Raw genomic sequence first — 22,809 nt, forward strand, 5'->3', positions numbered from 1 at the left:
AGCTTTAGAAATGAATAAACAAAAACTAATCAAACAATTTTGACAAAACTTTCTTTTCAGAACTTTCTTTCTTTCAATTGCCTCCATAAAAGGTCAACATCGGTGAAAATGACAGAAGGGTAAAAACTTTTTCTGCCTATCTGAAGTAAAGAAGTTGGTTTCACTATGAGAGGAAAATGTGACAAAGAGAAGTGTAAACATTGAACAAATGAAGCATGTGGGGTTCTGCTACCTCAAAAACATGAGAAACAGATTAACACAACAGGTCTCTGAGGAGTCAGAAGAAAACTGTAACCATTCTCAAACAACATATAACAAGCCAAAATCTCATTTTTTGCAGATCGTACTCTTGAAATCAGTCAAATTTCGCCCAAGCAGGGGCGTAGCTAGATGGTGGGGTGTGGGTGCCCACTAAAGTTTGCTTTGATTCCCTTTTTTCAGTTGTACATCCATTTTCCCTTTTGCCTCATTAGCTTCAATAAGTATTATTGGCATTATAGTTGAAAATATTTTAAATGAAATTTGGACATTGTAAAAGTTCAGGTTTGAAATGTGCAGTATGCCAATGAGCCTGTGACAAGAGGTAAAATTAAACTTACACAAATCTATATAAAAGATAGAAAGAGGCCTTTTAATGCTATTAAAACTGAGTACATTTTAATATGCTAGACATAGTTTCATACTTGAGACTCTCTGAGGATGAAGGGATGCTAACCCACGCTAAACTGCAGTGTTGATACCAACCCGTTGCCATGGTATTCAGTGCTCCAGTCCAAGGAAGGGTGGTGGTTCGGTGTGTGACGGCCCAGCTGGTGGTAGTCCACTGATGGAGACATCACTGCTCCACTGTTCAGCATTGCTCCACCCATTGACTGGTAGTCAGACTGGAGGGAAGGATGGTAGCCCTGGAATGAAACAGCAAAACAAAACAGGTTGTTTACTTTACTGTGTATAAGTAAACATATGCCCCCACGCAGGAATAAAATGGGAAACAAATTAAAGTACATAGCATAAATATGCAAAAGTATTCACAGTTTTTGCACATTTTATGACGTTAGAATGGCAAATGTCAACATATTTCAAAAGGGATATAATAGTAAAGTGGAAGGGATATAGTTCATAAATGCAACTATGAAAGGATTGGTGTTCATTTGTATTCAGTCCATGTGAATTACCAAATCTTTCCAGTTCCAGCTGTTAAATTATTGGGTATGAATCTTCCAGCTTTGCACATCTGGAAACATATTTTTTTTCCTCATAATTGTGAAAAACTCAAATTAAGATTCAAGCTTTGCAACCGAATGTTCCACAGAATGGTTGTAATATTAAAACTGAGGATGAATTACACACATGGACACTATTTGCAAAGGGGACTTCTAAAGGCAATTTGTTTTCACCAGATTTTATTTAGTTGCATCAGAGTCAACAGAGCTAAACGCAAATGCATGCAATGCTTTTCAGATTTTTTTTTTTTCTGCGTCATTGAGCAGGTGTTCATCATCTTCTGAAGCCTGAATTAGCTCATAGATAGCTGAAGTTTTATATCATCGGTTCTTAAAAAGAGGCTTCCAGACGAACAGGGATGTAGACGCTCGCAACGTAAGCAAAGTGAAAAGAAGTCAAATCAATCACCGGTTCATCAGCGGCAATTACTGAGGATGGAGCATCTTCCATGTGAAGGAGGTGGGCGGAGTAAAAGGGAGGATGAAAATGCAGGAGGTGGAGCAGGAGACGGAGAAGGAGGTGAACATTTCTCCAACCTGAGGTCACTCAGGAGAAACGGGGGACGGAGAAGCGAGGGTGTGCGACGACAACGCGCAGACGTGAGTGTTTGTGCGGGGAGGAGAAGGAGAGAGGAGTGAAAGGGAAGTTAATCTGAGCGTTGTGAGTGAAAGAGGAGAAAGGGGAGGACAGCAGGTGGTTGAGTTCTCCCCCCGCTCTCGTCCCCCTCTCCTCCTCTACCTCACCTATTCATCTATTGTCGAGCAAATTCTTCTCCTTTACTCCTTCACAAAGACCCCATCTGCCTCCTTTGTCTCTCCCTCCCTCCCTTCCCCCATCAGTTCTCACTCTTCGCCCAGAGTAAAAAAAAGAAACATAAAAAAGTTTGGAGCTCGGTCATTGTCTCTTCTCGTTTTCCCCCATGTTTTCTTCCTTTTTTTATTTACTCTTTTTCTAAAACTGAGGAGTGATGGGGGATTATGAGAACCAGGGACTTAAAAGGGAACTATGAAGTTGGTCCAATTGGAAGAAAGATTCAGTGTGTTTCAGTTCTCCGTGTGACGTACGGTAAGGTTATCTCCTTGAAACTGTCTGTATTAGGGAGAAATCTTTTAACGATCCCAAAATAATCACTGATAAGATATCAAAGAAACTGACTGACTTGCAGGGAAATGGGAGAAAATGTTGAAGTCTGAGAAAAAGATCAGATCAAGCGAAACCCAAAGACTGCCACAATCATGTTTTTCTTTTCACTGGCAACACAAAACCGAAGCCAAACGGAGAAAAAAAATGCTAATTGCAAACAACATTAATGCTTCAAGGTCCCAATTACTCCAGTCTAAGCTCAGCCTACAGCCTCCATGACCTTTTAATTTGGCAAACCTGTAAAACTCCAAAGTCAAGGTAATAATTGTGCTTCTGCACTCTTAATACTTACCAAATGGGTAAGATTTTCCAGATCTGTGTTCCTGGCAGTCCTACCTTTCTCACAGTGGAAGGGCTGTGCAAATCCACCGACTGACAAGGAATCGACTGAGGTGATAAAACCACTGGGATGAACAATCCAGTGGCAATAGAACAAAATCCACAATTTGTGTTTTTGTGCTTTGAGATAATATCACCAAACAACTGATCCTTGAAGTTGCTTGTTTTACGCATTTTGTTGCTACTGTTGTAGAACTGTTTTATAAATCCTATGAATCTCCTTCACCATCCTCCTCTAATCCCTAAACATGATGCCAGGCCTTCACTTTAAGAGGCCGACGAGCACATTTTCCATTAGAAGTATAGCCTGATAGCTAACACATTCATTCGGTTAGCAAGTCTATGCAATTTGGAGGTGTGTGCCCTTTTTAAAAGTTGCGAGTACAGAGAAGACGGAGTAGTAGCAGGATAAAATACACATATAGGCAGTTTCTTCAAGAACACAGAATCCTGCCAGTCCACTGAATGCACCATGAGGTTGTAGTCTTGAGCTGATGCCAGGGCGATTTCTCTGACTAAACAATGCAGATGTGTATGCGTGTGGGCCGTGAGTTATGAATGAGGCTACTATGCTCCTCCACACATCACCCAGGACCTGCACAAGTCGCCATCAGAGACCCAGAACTAATGCAGCGCTCTACATTCTAGATGTGTTGATGCATTTTCTTCCATTATTTTGATTCCTGTTTTCTTATGTATCTCCACCAAATGCAAATCAAAGCAACAATTTGTTAATTTTTTCTGTAAGGCAGGACGCATCTCCAGATTTTTTCAAACTAAATCTATTTGCAATTTTCAAGAGTTTTTTGACTATAACAATTTGCTAAGACGTTGGAGCAGGAATGTAACAACACCTGACCTAGAAAAACAAAGTGTTCTCATTGCGGCTGCTGAGTAAAAATGCATCTGTGCCACCGTGTGAACACAGGGCTTCTCTTTAAAGGAACTCCCGTCTCAAAAAGCCTTAATTAAGTAAGAATGATGGAAACAGAGAATGGTGATTGAAAGGAAGATGCTCAGAGTAGTGATGCTTACTTTGGTGGTGGCTCCAACGCCCCCAGCTTTACTGCTACCAAATCACCCTTTATGACTAACGGCAAGTTTTTTTTGTTTTTTTTTTCTCTCTAAGATTAACTTTTACGTCGTTAACGGTTTCAGGACAGCCGTTTGATCTGACCCTCTAAAACCTGCATCTCTGACGATGACGACGCCGCGTAAAACAAGACAAAATGTCCTGCAAGTTTGTGATAAACGATCCAGTCCAGATCTAAACAAAAATTTGGTTATTTCAAGATTATCTTCATGAAAGTATACTTAGTGTCACAAGCCTTTACCTGATTTCTATTAAATTCGTAAAAGTGAATCAAGTTACCAGCTTTTCTTTTGGTGCACTTACACAACAAAAACAGTAGAAGTTTTTAGTTTTCATTAAAAAAGACAAAATAAAATTTTTTCAGGTGCTGATCATGGAGCTGATCGAGTGCAAATTGTCCCACTTTGATCTTTTGCTAATTAATTGGTGTGCCTCTGTGTGAATGCCTGGCCAAAGGGCAGGTTTTTATTGTGCATTTTCACTTCTCGTTCTAGTTTTAATTATGACAGAAACTCGGCACAGTGTTAAATGGGTCATTGTGTGAATATGTCTTAACATGTATGCATAAAAAAAATTTCCACAGCATTTTGCTTTATTGGGTGGGCGAAGAAAACTGAGGTTTTAGTATCAGTGAGGCAGTTAAAAGTAAAGTCAAATGAATCGCAGAGATGCAAGACAATATCTGAAAAAAAAAAGACAATTCTGTCTGTGAGAGAGCAAGACTTAGAGAAAGCCTAACCATTTTAATTTCCTGAATTATGTTTTTTGTATTTCAACCACTATGTGTCACGGGACTTATTGGATTCAAAAATGCACCATCTCCATTTAATTCCTTTTTGATTTGCTTCAAAAACAACGCGGTCACATGGCAGATCATCAGTTCTTGTTTTAGATTTAGCCACAACAGAAACTCTGCATAGTGGTAAACGGGTCATGAAGGGAGTAAGTTTAAGAAGTGTGGTGCACATAGAGGTCTCTACCGTATGCAGGCAACATTTTTAATTTCAGATAGATCTGAAAAATTTGCAGACTGCCAGCGAGTTTTTCCCCCAAACCTCATCAGCTCTGCAAAAACAACCCTTGTCAGTTTTTGACTGATACTATGAACAAGCACAACAAGTGAAATTTAAAGAACAGGATAATTAATTAAACAAAGCGACACTTTCAGTGGGCCTGACCTGTGTGATTGCAGGGGAGTGTGTCATTCCCAGAGAGTGTCCACCGAGATGCTGGTGCTGATGGTGCGGGCTGTGCAGGCCGCCCAGGTGCGCCTGACTGTGGAGGGGGGGGCTGACCTGGAGAGGAGGGGTGGAGGCCGCCGCCACGTTCCCCAGGGACAGGGCTCCCTGGTGGGGGACGCTGGCCCGCGGCACTGTCCCTCTGGAGGACAGAGCCTGAAGTTGGGGATGGATCTGGTGGTGGGGTGGGGGTATATGAGGGCCGAGGCCGGGGCTGGAAGGGTGTGAGGGGTGTGGGTACGACATGTACATGCCTGGGTGCTGGTGGGAAGGGAGAGAGTGGGGGTGGGAGTTGATTGAGCTGGGGGAAGCGTGCGGACCTGGGTGGCCGGGATACACTGAGGGTTTGGGTGTGAACATTGAGGTAGGTGAGGGGGAGGAGTTGGAGGCAGAGTGAGGGGCTTTCATCTCGGAGGGGTCACTGTAACTCTGCAGGAGAGAAAACAGGAAGATCTGTCATACTTGAACAGGGAAGCATGGGTCTGTGGGCTACACAAAACATGTCCATTACATTTTTCACAAAGTCATTCTTAGATAATAAAATTTTAGTTGGCTTATTTTGAGCTCCTATCAGAGTGAACTATTTTAGCACTCTATCACTTTAAATGCAAATGAGCTGCTGCTGGCCACACCCCTCAACTCAATGTTTCCACTCACACATGAAAATGTCTGCACACAAATGCACAATTATACAACTGTCCATCTTTGAAAAGCAGAAGTGGAGCCTCCTGCACAACCAGCAGGAATGCAGCGAATGGTTTCTGTATGGTAAGTGAACAACAAAATGCGATGTTGTTTGGCGCACATAGTGGTAAAACCAGCTGACCAAATGTGCTGCGGCTCCTTGAGTTGCTAGGCAAGAGGCTGGCCTCGGCTGGGGTTGCTAGGCCACGGTGCAGTGCTTGTCAGTTGTGACTTAACAATAAAGAGGTTTATGAAATGGCTCAGATGTATGAAAAACAAAATGGAGACTGGAAATTAGCTGTGAGTGAATGAATGGCTGTATTACCTGTGAGACGAGGCTGGCTCTGTAGGCAGCCAGTTGTTTCAGATATTCTTTCTTAGCCGTTTCTGTCCTCTTCTTGTACACCTGAAGCACAAACATCCACCAGAACCATGAGACCCAGTTCAACACATCAACATCATAAACAGCTTCAACTGAGCTGCAGCTGTACATATCAGAATTACAACTGGATTCATTCACCACAGTAATACATAATACTCTTGTTTAAACATCAAAGGGCTTATTTCGTTAAACTGACATGTTAATAACAGATTACTTTAATTATGCATTCCCAAAACACCCTCTGCAGTTCTTTGATTCTCCACGCTTTCATTTCAGCTGACGTGTCACTTAGAGGAGCTTTGCATGTGCAGCGATGACTGGCAGTCCCACTGGTATTGTTGTAGTTTATGGTTTGTTTTTATTTTTTGTGCAAAACTGTGGATTCCTGTCACAAACATCGTGTCGCTGCTCATTTCCCATCTCACGCAGTCTGCATTTGTTCCCATTTCATGGTTTGACTGAACAGGATAAACATGTTTTCGCTCACATTGCTGCTGGCGGTTGTGTAAGGCACGATGAGGCACAAGAAAAGTATCAAGCAGCTTCAGAAATATTTGAGTAACAGTGCTCCAACAGCATGTGATGGTTGCTAAGAAATCTTTCAAACAGGGATTGGGATATTACCGAAGTTCAAGTTGAAGCTCGAGCGTTTTTGTCCTTTTTTTTAAATAATGGGAGAATAGATATTAATGAACATTTACATGTAAACACGTTTGATCACAGTCGGGTGGCAAACCTCCATCTCCAGTCCCACTGGGAGGTTGACGTTAAAACACAATAATCTATGTTTTGTGTTAATGGAAGATGCTTTAACATCATTTGTATTTTTACAGTTTTATATCGTATCTTAAACTTCAATATCTAGTTTTAGGTTATGTTCATTTAAGATGAGAGCTGAATGACAACTGGCGCTTTCAGAATTTGTTATGAAACTGAACAATAATAACTTGAATTTAGAAATACTTTGAGGTCAATAGAGAATATAAACATTTCAGAAGTAAACAGGCCTAATGAGAGATTTGACCAAAAATAAATAAATAAATAAAATAAGTATTCTGATTAAAATTGTATTGTTAATTATTGCAGTGGCTCTCCAATTCAATTCAAAAATACTTTTTTCCAAAAAGGAAAATTAAATATTGTTGTAATTCAAATTATTCAAAGAATTACTCTAAATGTTGGTGGCTGTTGGCAAGAAAGATCTCCTGCAGCAGTCTGTATTACAGCAAATTTGAAGGGGCCTCTGACTGAAGACATTCCTATAATAAGCTCTTATACCAAACTGGAGCAGAAACTAAAATCAGGCTAACAGAAAACAGAGTTAAAACCAACAAAAAGAAAAAAATAAAGAATAATGGTGTAATTATAAATACATCAATTGAAAGAAAAATCCCCATAAGTGATTCCAGTTCTTTGCTGGGTGGTGAAAAGGTTTAGTCCAGGAGAACAGCTCTACCTGTTTCTGCTCCTCTCCCAGGCCGTCCCACATGGAGGCCACGATCTTTGACACCTCTCCGAAGGTGGCGTTGGGGTTCTGAGCCTTGATGTTGGCCTGGGTGTCCCTGAAGAACAAGGCGTAGGCTGACACTGGCTTCACTGGCTCGTTGGGGTCCTTTCGCTTCTTCTTCTTTGGTGTTTTGGGTTTCTTCGAGATGTCCACTGCAGCAGGTCGCTTTTCCCCCTGCCGACAAGAAACAGACTGATGGTTAGAAAGCAAGTAGACACGCATCGTAATCTGAAGCAGAAATTCACCAGGAAAATGGAACAACAAAATTAAATAAAAATGTAACAAAATAATTCGTAAGCATTTTTTTTTGTCAGCATGACCTTTCCTGTGACCTCTGCTGTACCAGTGTGACGCTGTTAGCAGCAGTGAAGATGAAACAAGGGAAAAATCCCATCTAGTCATTCCATAATTTTGTATAACATAATAAATTTTTTAAATTCTTTTTTTATTATTATTATTTTCGCCACATGGTCTCTGTGAGCATCAGGAATATTTTTGACTTTTTGGGCAGCTAAAATTGAAACCTACATTAGTTTAAAAAAAAACCCTAAAAACTAAAAAAGCTTAATGACATGATGATAGCGTTTGCAACTCAAACAAAACTTTGTAAATCGAGACTGGAGTGTTTTGCCGCTGACATGTGCATTGATTTAGTTCGCAACTAATCAATGTCCTTCTACAGTATCGGGGGATCTACAGTTTCCCATGCGGAGGAAGCTACTGGTGGAAAATGTCACAATAGCGTTTTGATTATAAACGGCTAAACACACAGGAAGCTTCAGCTGCAGAAATCCAGCAGCTTTTCAGGAAACGCTGGATGTACAGGGATCACTTTGTTTTGACTGGGCAGTTTGCCTCTTGGCATCATGGGGTTTGTAGTTTTGCCACGGCTTTAAAATCACTGCAACTGCTCAGCCAAAACTGGAAACCATGGAAAGAACGAACGCTGCCAGTGCACTTCTGTAAAAAAGGAAGGAATTTATTGCAATGTCTGATGTCTTGCAAATTTGCATTTTAAGGCCGAAACCCGGTTTTTACATTATTCATTGTGAATACTCCCCCCGTTTCATTTTGTCATTTCGTTTTGTAATTCATCGCACTCTTTTTCACCCTTAAATTTAAAGCATTTCTGTCACTGCCACATCTTTCATTTCCCAATAAACTAAAATCTTAATGCTGTCGTTAATAACTTCCTCGGCACAAATCATCATTGCAACACCAAACTTTCTGACAGGGCGCCATTGTTGATAAGACAGATAAAAACAGGCTGTTTATCTTCTCTTGTTAATTAGCCAAACAGGCCATTTTAAAGTTCACACCAGAACAGCTTAAGCTTCTGTAAAGTGGCAAAAACACAAGGGACACATTTGTCAATATTTAATAAATGATGGTTAGATTTTATGTGACAGAATAAGTCTTTTGTTAATGAATTCATACAAAATCGTTCAAAATCCACAACTTTCAATATCCTCCAGAAATAATTGTGACTGACTCCATGAATTATCTGTAATTTCAAGAAGCTGTTAGGGAATCAGAAGCAACACTGATCTCATCTTTTTATTTATTTTTTTTTTTAAACATAAAAAATGAGAGCATGCCAGGTCTGATATGGTAAGAATGATGCTTCTGTTTCGAACCCGACTTACGAGTTTCAGGAGCTCGCAAAACACTTGGTAGTTCGTTATACAAGAGTTTCAGCTTTTATTGGACTGAGGTTACGTTACTCATACAGAGTTACCTTTTACAACATGGTATTAGTGTCAGAGTGTCGTGACACTGCGACTTTTCCTCTGAGTCACTCTAACTCTGCATGCATTTAAAAAAATATATACATGATGTGTAAAGAACCTTGAAGTGACCGGAAAAAACCCTGAAATATTCTGTGGGTTAACTAAATTACCCTTAATTTAATTCCTAATTCAATAAATTGTGATTAGTGATGCAGAGGGAAGCTGGCCTCGAGTTTGACACAACATATAGAATGAAGTTTATATTGACTGAAGTTGCAAGAGCTGTGCTAATAAACATGCTAATTGCCAACATACGTTGCTAAAGACAGCAGATGTCAACTACTCTACGTTTTAAAATAGCAAAACTCTGCTTTACTTTGATTATACACACAGTGGGACGTCACCTCTGCTGCAAATAAACAGACTAGATGACGAAGAGTTTTTTTTTTTAAAGGTCAGAAAAATTTATTCCATAAACTGGCTACAGGAGTGTGAAATTTAGCCTCTTTGCAAGCAAACATTATCTTTATAAAAATTTGTGAAAGAAGTCAGTGAACTCCAGTGTTGATGCCACTGAGTGCAGATATTTAAATGTATAGGAGAAGCTGCCTGGGTTTAAGTGTTTAAGAGTTCTTGCTTTTATTTCCCATGAGTCATGAGGTGAGTAACCCTTATTTTATGTTTTTACCATTTTACTGCTCGATATTCTTCAGCAGTACTGGTTTCATTTCTCCAGAATATGAGGAGTCGGTTGGGTGCAGCGAGTTTGTTTCCATGTGAGACAGCGAACAGTAAGGGAGCTGATTTCTATCTAGTTGATATGCAGGCAGAATGAGTCTGTTATGACACATAACATCATAAGTCTCCTCTGCCTACACACACAAACACACACACACACTTACAGCATAATAAAAAATGGTGGTTACATGTCTCACTGCTCACAGCTCAATGAGATATTATGAAATGACTCCCCCAGGCAGTGGTTTCTCTGCTTCTGAGGAGTGTGTGTGAGATTTGTTTTGTGTTTTCTGTTGTTGTTTTTTTTTACCCTGAGTCCATCGTCGTTGTCGTCCTCATGGGCCGAGCTGGGAGGAGACGGGGTGGTAGATTTACTTCCAGGAGGTGAAGGGGAGTTATGGGTAGCAGGGTTCCCATTCATCCCCAGTTGGGATTGGTTGATTGTGGACAGCTGGTTTTGTTGGCTCAGGCCCGATTGGCTCCTGGGTCCAAGCGCCGCTTTGATTGGCTGCTGGCTGCTGGTGAATCGAGAATCTGAGTTCACCATCTGCTGCATCTGCGCAAAGACAGGAAGCGATAATGAGAGTCAATTATTACGTCTACGAGGCCTTGAGAAAGTATTCACAGCTTTTAAGTTAAGTTTCTTAAGTCTTAGAGCATTTTATTAGGTTTTTATGTGACATGCATTTTAACTCACCCTAAAATAAAACAGCAACAAAAAGCATTTCAAAGTCACCTGGTTGGTAAATGGAGTCAAGCTGAGTGGAACTGAAGATGGTTCTCTTATCAGATGACACCAGAACTGAACTATTGTGTCGAGGTGTTGTGGTAAACTAACACTGCAGATCAAGACCGAGATAAACCTCATTATCCCCAAGAACCTATTTGTTTTGTTTGTTTTTTCTTTACCAGCCGAGAGCAAAAGTGAAGAAAATTAGAACACCATCGACAAAAAGTTTCACACAAACACACCGTCCCCACAGTGACTCATGGTGGTGGCAGCATCAGGATGTGGCAAAGAGTTTTCTCGGTAAAGACGTGGAAGTTACTCAGCATTAATAAAAAATAAAAAAAGCCATTAGATTTTTTTATGCCTGTAATCTATTGCAGGGCGTAAAAGATGTGTATTAATAACTGTAAAAAAGGTGAGAGGAAAATAAATAAATAAATTGTGTTACCCTTTTACCCAATTTTTACCATTTATTTAAAACAGTTTTTTTTTAACAAAACAACCTTACCACAACTTTTCTGTTTTAAACAGAGTAAGAGGTAAATACTTATCTAACTTATCTCAATTTAATGAAAATATATCACTTAACTAATTGAAAACATGCGTTATGAATATAGCTTGTTCAATTTACTGTCCCAAAGAGCCAACACATAAATTATATTACATAAAATAAAAAGGATTGCAAATAAGTATTATCTTATTGTTAATATTAGGTTTTATTATAACCAAATAACATATACACATAACTCCAATTAAGAATAAATAAACAGCTAATAATCTTTCAAAGCGTACTAGAATCAAAGAACGAACAAAATGCAAAAAATATTGAAATGCTTTTTGAGACTTTCTCAGTTTTTAATAAAGGCATGAAAGCAAACGAGTCACAGGTTTTCTCTTTGTTTGCAGTCAGTAGAAATCAAAACACAGTAACAGACACAAGTGAATCAAATCCTCCTTTCCTAGTTTGCTTTTAAATCTGGCCCGAGTCTTGGATTCTGTGCCGCGCTGAAAGAGAGTCAGAGGTGCATAACACGCTCATCATGTAACAGAGCTAACTCTGAACCAGTCCGCCTCTGTGCAGCCAACCAGGATCCACTAATAATGAAATCTGATAGTAACCGTGGCAACAGGAAATACAGGTCTGAGGTAAAGGCAGGACGAGAAGTCATTTAAAACATCAATTCCCATTTTCCCACTCATGTGTAAGTACATCAATAGAGCTCTTTAAACCCCATTTGCCACACTCCACAGAAGTGGCGACGTGTCTGCAGGAGACGCCGAGTCCACAGGTGCAGACCCAACAAATACGGACAAGTTTATTCTCCGCGCCCCCGAGGCCGAGGTAATTTATCAGAAAGATGTTTACTGCGGGATGTAAAGTAACCAGACAGCCCGGTTCTCACTTTTACTGTCACACCTGTGTCATGAATGCATAATGTTTTATTGGCTTTTAAAACCAAAGGCTTCAACAAAATTGAACGGCACCTTAAATAAATCTTGCGAAAAAGAAAAAGCAACAGGCTTGAGCTGATTTATATACCTGCAGAACTATAAATAAACCTCTTGGAATAATTTCGAATAAGATGAAGGTCATAATTCGGTCATACAATTTACACATTGCGGTCGTTTTGCTAGATAAAATGCACCAAGGCCATAAAATCAACACTGGAGTTAAACATATATGAGGTTTGACGTCACCACAAAGATATGAGGAATTATGGGAAATGGTCCTCTTAAAAACAATACATGTTAGGTTTTCCCTGATGGTAAACAAAAGCACAACAATGACAACGTTTGAGTTAACAGCTGCAGCACATAATACTGGATTTCTTGCTAAATTATACAATTAAGTCAATGAGTGAACTGCTCTACAGCTGCTGTGGGTGAAATTATTTCATTTTTCTAGTTATGAATTCATCTAGTGTTATCAAAATTCATAAATGAAAAAACATCTGATTATGCATCAGTTTTACAGCATAATATTTTACTGATTCCAAAAGGTTACAAGCTAAAATCAGAAGTCGTAAATAAGCATAGTAACCAAAGTTCATACCTTTAGTTGCAAAAGTACTTTATTATTTAACTTTTCCATATTTGACATCAGATCGACTTGTGTGTAATTTAATGTAAATGCGGCTGCAATATGAATGTTGTGGAGATGTAGAAGCGAGGTTAGGATGTAAAAACTTTTATATCTTGTAAAGATGGAGGTAAAAACCGTCTATGTGTGCAGATTGGTAGAGTTATACCCAGTGTAATTGGAATAATGGTTCTAAGATGTATAAACAGGTTTTCATAAACCTGTATAATTTTTGATGCTCTTGGTCTATTACATCTAATGTGTAAAATAACGGTCAACCAAAACATAAACTATAATTACAGTCTTCTTCAGACCTTTGACTGATTTCTCATTATATTGTAAAGCACAAACCGGTCAAATGGAAAACACGCTTCACCGTGAACTTTGACTAGAATCCGTTCACCCTTCTGTTCAGTTTTAAATAGCATTCTGTGAACAATCTCAGTTTGAGTCAGTCTAGCGAGACTCTGTCCACTTCTCAGGAAAACAAAAGTTAACGCCGTCAGCCTCGGTGTGGTAGCATTCATCATCACAAATAATGGATGATGGTGTGTATTTCGAGTTTCCCTTCAGCATAAGCACTGAATAATAACGGATGTGGCGCGCTGTGCCCCCTCTCGGGAACACGGCACCTGAACTCGGTTACTGGCAGCGGCCGCTGAACGCTGCGGTATTTAGATGGAACGCAGGGTGACATTTCTCGAACATGGGATGAGGTTTTAGGCTGCTGCAAACGCTGATGGAAATAGTACAGAGTAGTATCTGTGGTTTGGCCTCTTCGAGAGAAACATTTATTTGTCACATGGGTTGAACTATTGAGAAAGGAAATGTCAAAAATATTGACAACAGGAACAAAATATTCACATATTTACTGAAGTCGCAGGACATTTGCTACAGTGGCTAAAATCACTTCTAAAGTGTATTTTTGTGGCTACATATATTATCGATTTGAACAAAAACGCAGGGTGAAATGACTCCTGGGAGGCTAAAAAATACATACAGAATTTAACCATCTCTGTTGACCTAAAGAAATAATGGATGGAAAAACCTGCTAGATTTCCCCTTTGAGGAGACCGGCGGGTTGGGGAGGTGAGGGGGGAACCCCTGATGGGTAATGACTGAGTCATGTTGGGGTAAAAGCTCTGGGAGCAAACGGTGGCCACACATCGTCACAGCATGTGTGGTTTGAGAAAGAATTTCAATACGAGAACGTGTTCTTGCTTTCACTGAAAAAGTCCTGATTGTGTCACATGTGGACGCACGAGAACAGAAGCAGATATTCTAAACTCAATGTGAGTTAAAAAATAGCACGATTTGAACGTATTCGGTGAAACGAGAAGCGCAGCTCAAATGATTCAGCAGTGGAACGGTCGGCATTACCAAGGGCGGGTTCGACTATATAAAAATCGGCTAAATATGCGATTAAAAATAAGAGTGATAATAATAAAAACAAATCACTTTTAACAATGGATTTTATAGTTTTTGTTTTCGTTTTTATGTAAATCTGGACTTTGAGTCCGTGTAATAAAATCGATCTAATTTTGCAATATAATCAATAACTAAGAGGAGGAAAAATAATGCAATGAAACTACGATAGGTAAACATTTCACAGATTGTCCACATGCCATTCCACATTGTGAGAATATTTAATATTATATATTTTGTAGTTATTAAAAATATTTAAAATGGTGACACATGAGCCTGACACAATAATCAATCAATCAATCAATCAATCAATTAATCGCATGGAAAATTAAAATGAGCTCAATTTCTATTTGGACAATAGTTGATAATATTGAAAAGTCGGCATTTTGAGAAACATTTGCCATGCAGTACGAAGTTAGTTTGCACTTCCTGCCACTTCGGCCCTTTTTTCCTATCTAAACTGACTGATTATAATCCTTTTAAATGAAATTTTGATTGCACATTATTGTTTTGTGAGTTTATTTTGGATATTTAAAATGGTTTCCAGTTCCAGTGGTTAATATTCCTTGAAACTTAAAAGATTTTTCTTTGACATGCTGCACTATTTACATGCATTTATTACATAAAATGGTTTCAAGATGTTATTGATTATTGCAATAACTTCTGGGACAATTTATCGGCCAGCAAATTTTGCTGTCGTGACAGACCCAGTGACATGTAATACCATTAGTATCTTGTGGCAGAGGATTAATGTTTAATGCTTCAGCGAGGCAAGAAACCATTATTATGTGGAAATCCTCATTGAACTGCGGTATTACATATATAATTATTAGTAGTAGTATTTTTATTTTCTTCAGAGATATGACCCATTTTGTTTATTTATGTTATATTTCACAACTTACACATTTATATTTCCATTTCAACATTTTTTTTCCAAGCAGATGAAGAAGTAATGAAGCCACATGTGACCTAAAAGGGTTTTCTTTGGTGTTTTTTATTTATTTATATATATTTTTTTGTGACTTAGGAAAATATCCGAGTCAGAAGCTATAAACTAGGTTTTATTACATCAAACTTGCCAGGACAAAACGACAGAAAGCTGTGAAGTAATCATTTCTGCAGCGGCAAAATAATAAAAACAAGTGAAGTCTACATTTCTGTATTAACTACATCTGAATACGCACACACACACACACACGCACACACACACACACACACACACACACACACACGCACACACACACACACACACACTCTTTGATTCGGCTCTTTCTACCCACACCGATTAGGCTGAGCTCGGCATGGCTGCTAGGCAACAATAATTCATGGGCTGGCAGTAAATGTATGAAAATATAACAGTGGGGTCTGGAGACCGAAGCAGACAGAGAGAAAGTAGGACTGAGAATGTAAAATGAGACTTTCCTCTCAAATAATCAACTCCACTGCAAGACGAGCTGATGAAATCCAAAGAGCAGAAATGTCTAAAGTGTCATTTTAAAAACTGTTTTTGTGTTTCGCAGCCGCTCTAACGCCAACTTCTTGTGTTTTTCAAGCCGAGTCCCAATATTGCAGCAGCCACATTCAATATAGAGATCAAGGAAACAGAGTCAAGAACTGAAAGATCACGAGTGGGAGGTGAGAAGTTTCATTCTTCATAAAAACAGGAGCGATCTTTATTACTGACTTTGTAAACCTGAGAATCTGATCTGAGCAGAGTTTCAATGGCAGGGAAGTCTCAGGCGTAGCTTTTATTTCTTTACTGTATGACAAAGACTGTCACAGCCTGAATGTCACCACTAAAAGCAAGATTTTCACTTTACTGTGAAACGAAGACTTAAAATACGAAGCAAATGTCAGATGGAGCGGCTGCTGTCATCGGCTTTCAAACAGAACAGCGCTCCCCCCAGGCTGCATGCCGCTACGCTGAATTAGAAGGAAAAAAGGGTAAAAAGAATACAGTTTAGCATCGCCGGAGGCCGTCGGCTTAAATCTGACGACTCGCTGGGATTCTCATTGAGCTTTTAATGAGTGGAGTTAAAGGACGTTTGACCAAAAAACAGAGCGATCGCCGTCTCTAATGTGTCTGTTGTGTGTTAAAGCGTGTTAGAGGAGCAGCAGGTGGCCAGTCTGAGTCGATCACAGAGTGAAATTGTTTCAGAGATAGATAAGAGAAACAAGGTCACAATCTCAAACTTTTTGTTTTACTACTGGTTCTCAGCTTGAGTGGAAGGCACAGATGATCACAGACTTTGGATGAAAGGAGGAGATTCTCCTCAAAAATATATAAATAATACAACAATTCATCCAAATCTGGTCATGGACGGTTCTAAACGGCTAAACGTTTCATTTTAAAAAGAGAAAATCCTGCTCCTTATTAACACGAAAACCTACATCTGAGGCCCGTCTTCGCTTCGGTAGACATCCTAGAAATATGCAGGATATGTAAAGTATGCAGCCAATTAGGAAACCATCTGCAGAAGAATATAGAAAATATGTCTTTATTCTAAAAAAACCCCGGCAAAATAGAAAGTACAATTGCTTTTACTAGTTGAACAGAGAAGTTTCACTTATTTTAGACACGACTGGCTTTAAACTAGAGGTTTACTCAGAAGAAAATTTTACCAGATCTTTTATTTAACACACACTTGAGCATTAAACAATTGTTTGTTTTTTAAAGAACATTTAGTTCAGCACAAAGTGAATGTAAATATTGTTTATTATTCAGCAGTTGCTCTCCTGTTCCCTCCCACTGCAACCATCAGGAGGAAACCAAACTGCATGACTGAGCGGCAAACATCCTTCAAAACGCTGAGTAACGTTTTCAATATGTGCAGCTGACATAACCGGTGTTATTTCTTATTCCCATTTTAAGTGGGAATAAATTACAATGTTTTATAACAACTGACAGAAGCAATAAAATATCTGAAAGTATATTAGAAATTGTTTTGACTGGCACAAATTTCACTCCAGAGTGACTAGGAGTTCGGAAAATACGATACATTACTTTTACTTTTGTCAAAACTGCTTCTATGTATGCAGTCATACACAGGAATGCATATGCGTGCATGTTACTTTAATTTTAGTGTTTTCACTATTTATTGCATGACCTTTGATGCTGTTGGATTTGTATCCCCAAATATCTATAAATATATATTCAACAGATTTAAATATGATCCAATGAGTATCTTTTGAAAATAACATTTATGCAGCTATTAACATATCTTTCAATAACCCCACAATTCTGTATCAAGACATTTTTTTTTATTAGTGTGATGCAATGTTATAACCTTAAATGTCATTTTTCCAAAAGGTGCAGCCAGATAATCATCAGAATTACTGAAATGACTGAACCCAGTGAAAGAAACAAATCCATTCACTGAACTTGACTGTATGTCAAATTATATTAGAAAAACACACAGCTAGGGTCTCCTATTTTTGATTTTTTAAATTACTGTTGTGCTTTTAATCTTTTTTCCATCATTTTTATTGCTACTGTAAAAAAGAAAGTTTCCATGTTGCTCGTCAACAGAGTAAAACTCTGTGTGGATGAGGTTCTACTCACCACAGAAAGCGTGCTGGTCATGGGCCCGCCGTCCGGGCTGAACGTCTCGCCGTCTTGGCTGAGCCCGGCGGCTCCATCCTGGCCGACGGGCATGCCGGCCAGGTTGGCGCCCGGCAGCTGGTAGTGCCCTGCGGCCGAGCTGGGCGGCGGCTCCATGGGCTGGTACGGTCTGGTGGACGCGTCGTGAGGAAGGTGAGGGGGCAGCATGTGGTCCGGCAGGGTCGGCGGAGTGATGGGTGGGATGTTGAAATCCTCGTCACCGAAGCCGTTCATCGAATAGGACTGTAGAGGGAAAAAAAACACACAAAAAAAACAAGACAGCTACAGTCAGAGAGACGAGTAACTCGGACGTTTGTTTGTGAATCTTTGCCGATCTGGGGCAAAAAGTCTAACTCAGAGCTTGGCTGGATGGGCGATGTTGCCTTCAGCAGAGTGACAACTTGGGAGAAAAATCAATGGGAATTACAGAGAGGACCATAAGAGACAGAAGTGTCATGAAACATTACTGTCAGAGATAATGGATAAGAGAGATTGTAAAAACTGCCCATTATAATTACCTCCGGGAGTTTGAATTCAGCCTGAACTACTCTGCGCTCTTTCATCTAGTCGCTCCTCTTCAGCCTGAGCTCCGTTCACACGCTAATCATCACTAATCACTTCTAATGACATATCCCGTCTTGGAAAAAAGGAGAAAAAAAAAACAACCTGATTCTCGCTCCGCTGCAGGAAAACTCGGTTATTTATACGCACCGGCCAGTTTTGAACAGGAGAACAAAAAGAGAAGAGAAAAAAAGGGCGGGCCCTTGTTTAAAAAAGAAACATCAGAGATAATGTGACAAGCAGAAAGAAGAGCAGGAACGGTCGTGTATGCGATTTAGAGCGAGAGAGAAGGAAATGGAGTGAGAGAATCATGCAAGAGTAGAGGGAAGAAACAGTAGAGAAAGGAGAAAGAGAAGCCTTCTCATACTAATCTGACAGAGGAGATGGTTTATAGAGACTGACAGCCTTTTCTGCTTGGCTGGCCACACCAGTCTCTCCATCTCGCTTTCTTTTTGCCCCTCATCCCTCACCATCCTTCTACTTGAACCCCTCTTCTAATCTCATCCTCAGTTTCTCCATCATGCCTCACTCTTTCCTTCTCCACGACTCTTTGCCGCTCTGTGTCAAACCCCACATGCAGCGCTCGCTTGTAATTTGTGCGACTTGTGAGCTGGCTGATGAGTTAAGGATTGAATGACGTGCGCGCGCAAACAGCTCGTAATTCATAGCTGCTGAGCTGAAGATCTTCTCAGACGTCGACAAAAGTGCAAAACGTGAACCGTTACATTTCTTTTCAAGTAACAGCCAAAGTAGTGTTTGCCGGGTATCGTAAATTAAATTTCTTACACGTTGCAGTTGCAAAGTGTAAGGAAACCGAAACTTGTTTCTTTTAGTTAGTCAAAAAAAAAAAAACAGGTGAAAAATCTGAGAAGTGCGGCATGCATCAGTATCGAGTTCCCCTGATTCAACACCTTCCATCTCCGCCTACAGACATCTAGCTCTAGCGACGTCTGCCTTTCCAGCTTTACATTTTCAGTTTTTCCACTGATTCTCAGTTGAATTTGACTGTTCCACTCTTAGACATGAACATGTCGTAATCTAAGACATTGCACTGAACCTTTGGTTGCATATTTAGGGTCACTGATGGAGTGGAAGATGAACCTCAGCCTTAGTCTTAAGTCTTTTGCAACCCTGAAATGTCACATTATTACATGTTATGAAATTATTACATGATCTAATTAAATCTGGATCTGAACATGCAACAATACGACCGAATGTTTGGAGTGCTCAGAGATTTAAATATATCTGACATGAAACATGATCATATTCATTAATACAAACACTGGTTTGTAATCGATGATCGCATGATGCGCCATTATTGTATTAAAGACTAACCATCACATTTTGTTATAATCAGTGGAAAGTGTAATTTTATTACACACTTCTCTGATTTATGGTCTTTTCCTTTATTTCCTGGACTTGTTTTCTCTGAAGAAAAACTTCCAAGGCTTAAATTATAGACCCGACAAGGTTCAGATTAATTTCTGTAAACATAAATAAAGGACACTACTTAACTTAAAATCTATCACGTAGAAAACCCCACTATAAGTCAGGGATTGTAGTGAGGATGTGACCAAATGTGACAATAATTTTGAGTAAAATAATCATTAATGTGCAGTTTTATTACTCACTGGATAAATACAGTAAATTTAAAAGTCTGTTTTTATTTATAGTATGAAATAACGCTTATGCAGTGAAAAGTTAATTGATTTTATCTAACAAATGGCTCCATAAATGTGGAGCAGAGGGTCTGAATCGAAACGCGGTATATATTTCTATTCGACGTCTTCAAATAGCTATAAATATGTTACAATTAAACATTGCGGGGAAGTGCTGGCTTTGACGTCCCTATTTAATGTTTCACTTTGCTTCTGAAATCAGGTAATCAGCTAAATGTGATTCTAAGCCTGAAAGTCGACAATAGACCTAAAGACCATCCTGATCTACGAACAAGTAAATCTTTCATACAGACCCCTGACTGAGCTCTACATAAATTATACTGGCTGTCTGTTTTCTGTCTGCCTCTTGCTCACCCTCCCTCTCCTTCTATCATTTCTTCAACTTCTGCATAAATTACTCCTCTTCCTCGCTCTCTCTCCGCTCCTCCATTCAAATCGGCACAAAAGCCTTTACTTGTGCACCAGGAGCCTCTAGAAAGGCTAATGTAGTCGGGATTAAGTCCTTTCACACATGTTGTGTTCGCATTAAAACTGAACTTCTCACACCTCCGTGTTCACTCGGCGCAATATGGGGAAGCACATATAGATATGAGTAATCAGACATGCCGGCTTTGAGACAAAGAGGGTGATTTACATGTGTCTGCAGAGGGAATATGAGTCATCGCTTAAATGCATGCAACTGCTGGTCATTAAGTTATGCCTGATCAGAACTGCTTAAAATGGAAATTATAGTGTTTCTTAATACTGTAATTTCAGATGCATTAACATAATTTTTTGTGCGTTTCAAAAGAAGAGATGTTTGCTTGTATTTTAAACGCTTTGGAACAAATTTCTAAACTCCCAACAGAATATAAAACTTTTTCTTTAAGTATAAATTTGCGAAGGGATTTAAATGAAAACCTCTGCTGAATTTATAATTTTCACAGAGCGCAATAGTAAACAGTAATCCACCCATCTCGAAACTGGACAATGATCTGACAGAAATTCAGATACAACAGTTTCACTGATGCACATCCACATCGATCAATTCTGAGAGAATCTCAAATGTTTTCTTTCATTTCATCAGAGAGTAAACAAAGACTCAGTTTTGCAGAAGAGCATTCTGGGAGAAGGACAATCAGTTATGAAACCAAACTAATGAATCAAATAATAAAACACTATTTTTCAGGGATCAGATCCAAAGCATCATCAGATCGGAGCCTTTTGGAAAAATGTTCAGAGTTGATGAATAAATTTCACTATGAAGTTGTTGGTGTGCTTGTCTGTGACTTTATTTTAGACGGCCCACATGCAGCGCAGCGCTAGACATATTTTTAATTCAGAGCCCATCTACAGGTGCATAATAATGAGGTTTTTTTAAGTGTGTCACACCTTGTGTCACACCTTGTACAATGATAGTCACAGTCAGAGAGGGAGATCGTATTGGCTGCTTCCCTTCGTGTGTTAGAGCTGCGCAGAGAGGAGCTGAAACACTACTCGCGAACTATTACAACATTCAAAGGCAAACACTGAAGCATTTTCTGTGAGAAAATATGAATCGAATGACAGAAACGAATTGTCAACGAGTCATTTTGAAATGGAGAGAACATGCTAATGTTAGAAAACCATTTCAGCACCGTTTTCAACCAGACCAAAGCCGAGGCTGTACGTGTTGAGTCAGATATAACTTCTTTACACACGAGAACTATTAAACCAACGCAGTGCAGCAGAAACGCATTGCTGCCATTTTCAAAGAAACCTCATCAGAATGCATGGCATCATCAACTCTTTACAGCACAAGAACATTTTCAATGAACACCTGGTGACTTCTGCCAGAAAACCGAAAACGGGTTGCCAAATGGGCAGCATAATGGTCCAAAACATGTGGTCAAATGAGATCAGAAAAGGTTCGACAGGCACCAAATCCACCGTCTTCAATGATAATTACCTCTCACAGACCTCAAGTTTTATAATAGGAGGGGAATCTGTGGGGTGAGATGAAGAAAAAACTGAAAAAAAGGTCCAGAAGAATGTGAAAAGAGGAAAACTCAAAGATCCCTCTCACTTCATGGTCCAACCTTGTAAAATGGTTAATACTGTACAAACCATTAACAGGAAGGGTACAAACACTTCTACCGATCCTTATTTAAGCAATAAATGTTGCTTAAAAGTTGTAACATTTTTTAAAAAATAAATTTTTCTCACATGTTCAATGTGAAATATTACCACGCCTAGTTTAGCGGGAGTTCCAACAACTATGTTTGCATCTCTAATTGAACACCAGGACGAGTGTCTGCGTTTGTGCCGCTGAGCGCAAGATCTGAGCTACGAAAGAGCGCAGCTTCATAACATGGAAAACAACAGCAGACACAGCAGTATGTGAGCTGCGGAGCTTTACGGACTCAGTCTGTCACTTTCGTCTCCTGAAGGCAGAGTACAAAATGTTACCACTTTAACACTTCTGTCACCTGCAGGCAAACAATGTTAAAGTGGAACTTTTTTTTTTTTCCTCTCCCTCTTAACCCCGACGGCTCTCTTCCTGCTAAGCTACAGTCATTAATGCTGCTCCAAGTCGAGAGGATGAATACATCTACGCAGAAATAATATTTAACTGATGGCTGCAAAATATTTTATTTACTGCATTTCTTAGCCTTCCATTTTTAGAGCGAAATTTAA

The 22,809-nt window shown here is 39.4% G+C and overlaps 1 protein-coding gene across 2 annotated transcripts in view; it reads right to left on the reverse strand.

The window, feature by feature from the left end:
* tox (thymocyte selection-associated high mobility group box) overlaps positions 1-22,809 on the reverse strand; it is a 55,599-nt gene that overhangs the window by 1,534 nt on the left and 31,256 nt on the right. For both annotated transcript variants that reach the window (XM_055033602.1, XM_055033603.1), the window contains exons 4-9: positions 17,876-18,157; positions 10,389-10,634; positions 7,560-7,784; positions 6,047-6,127; positions 4,978-5,466; positions 745-905 (exon numbers count right to left, since the gene is read on the reverse strand). In XM_055033602.1, coding sequence (XP_054889577.1) covers positions 745-905; positions 4,978-5,466; positions 6,047-6,127; positions 7,560-7,784; positions 10,389-10,634; positions 17,876-18,157 — 1,484 coding nt within the window. The remainder of the gene's footprint in view (positions 1-744; positions 906-4,977; positions 5,467-6,046; positions 6,128-7,559; positions 7,785-10,388; positions 10,635-17,875; positions 18,158-22,809) is intronic.

This window comes from Poeciliopsis prolifica, unplaced genomic scaffold, assembly GCF_027474105.1.
Source record: "Poeciliopsis prolifica strain line A6 unplaced genomic scaffold, Auburn_PproV2 SCAFFOLD008, whole genome shotgun sequence".
NCBI classification, from domain to species: Eukaryota; Metazoa; Chordata; class Actinopteri; order Cyprinodontiformes; family Poeciliidae; genus Poeciliopsis; species Poeciliopsis prolifica.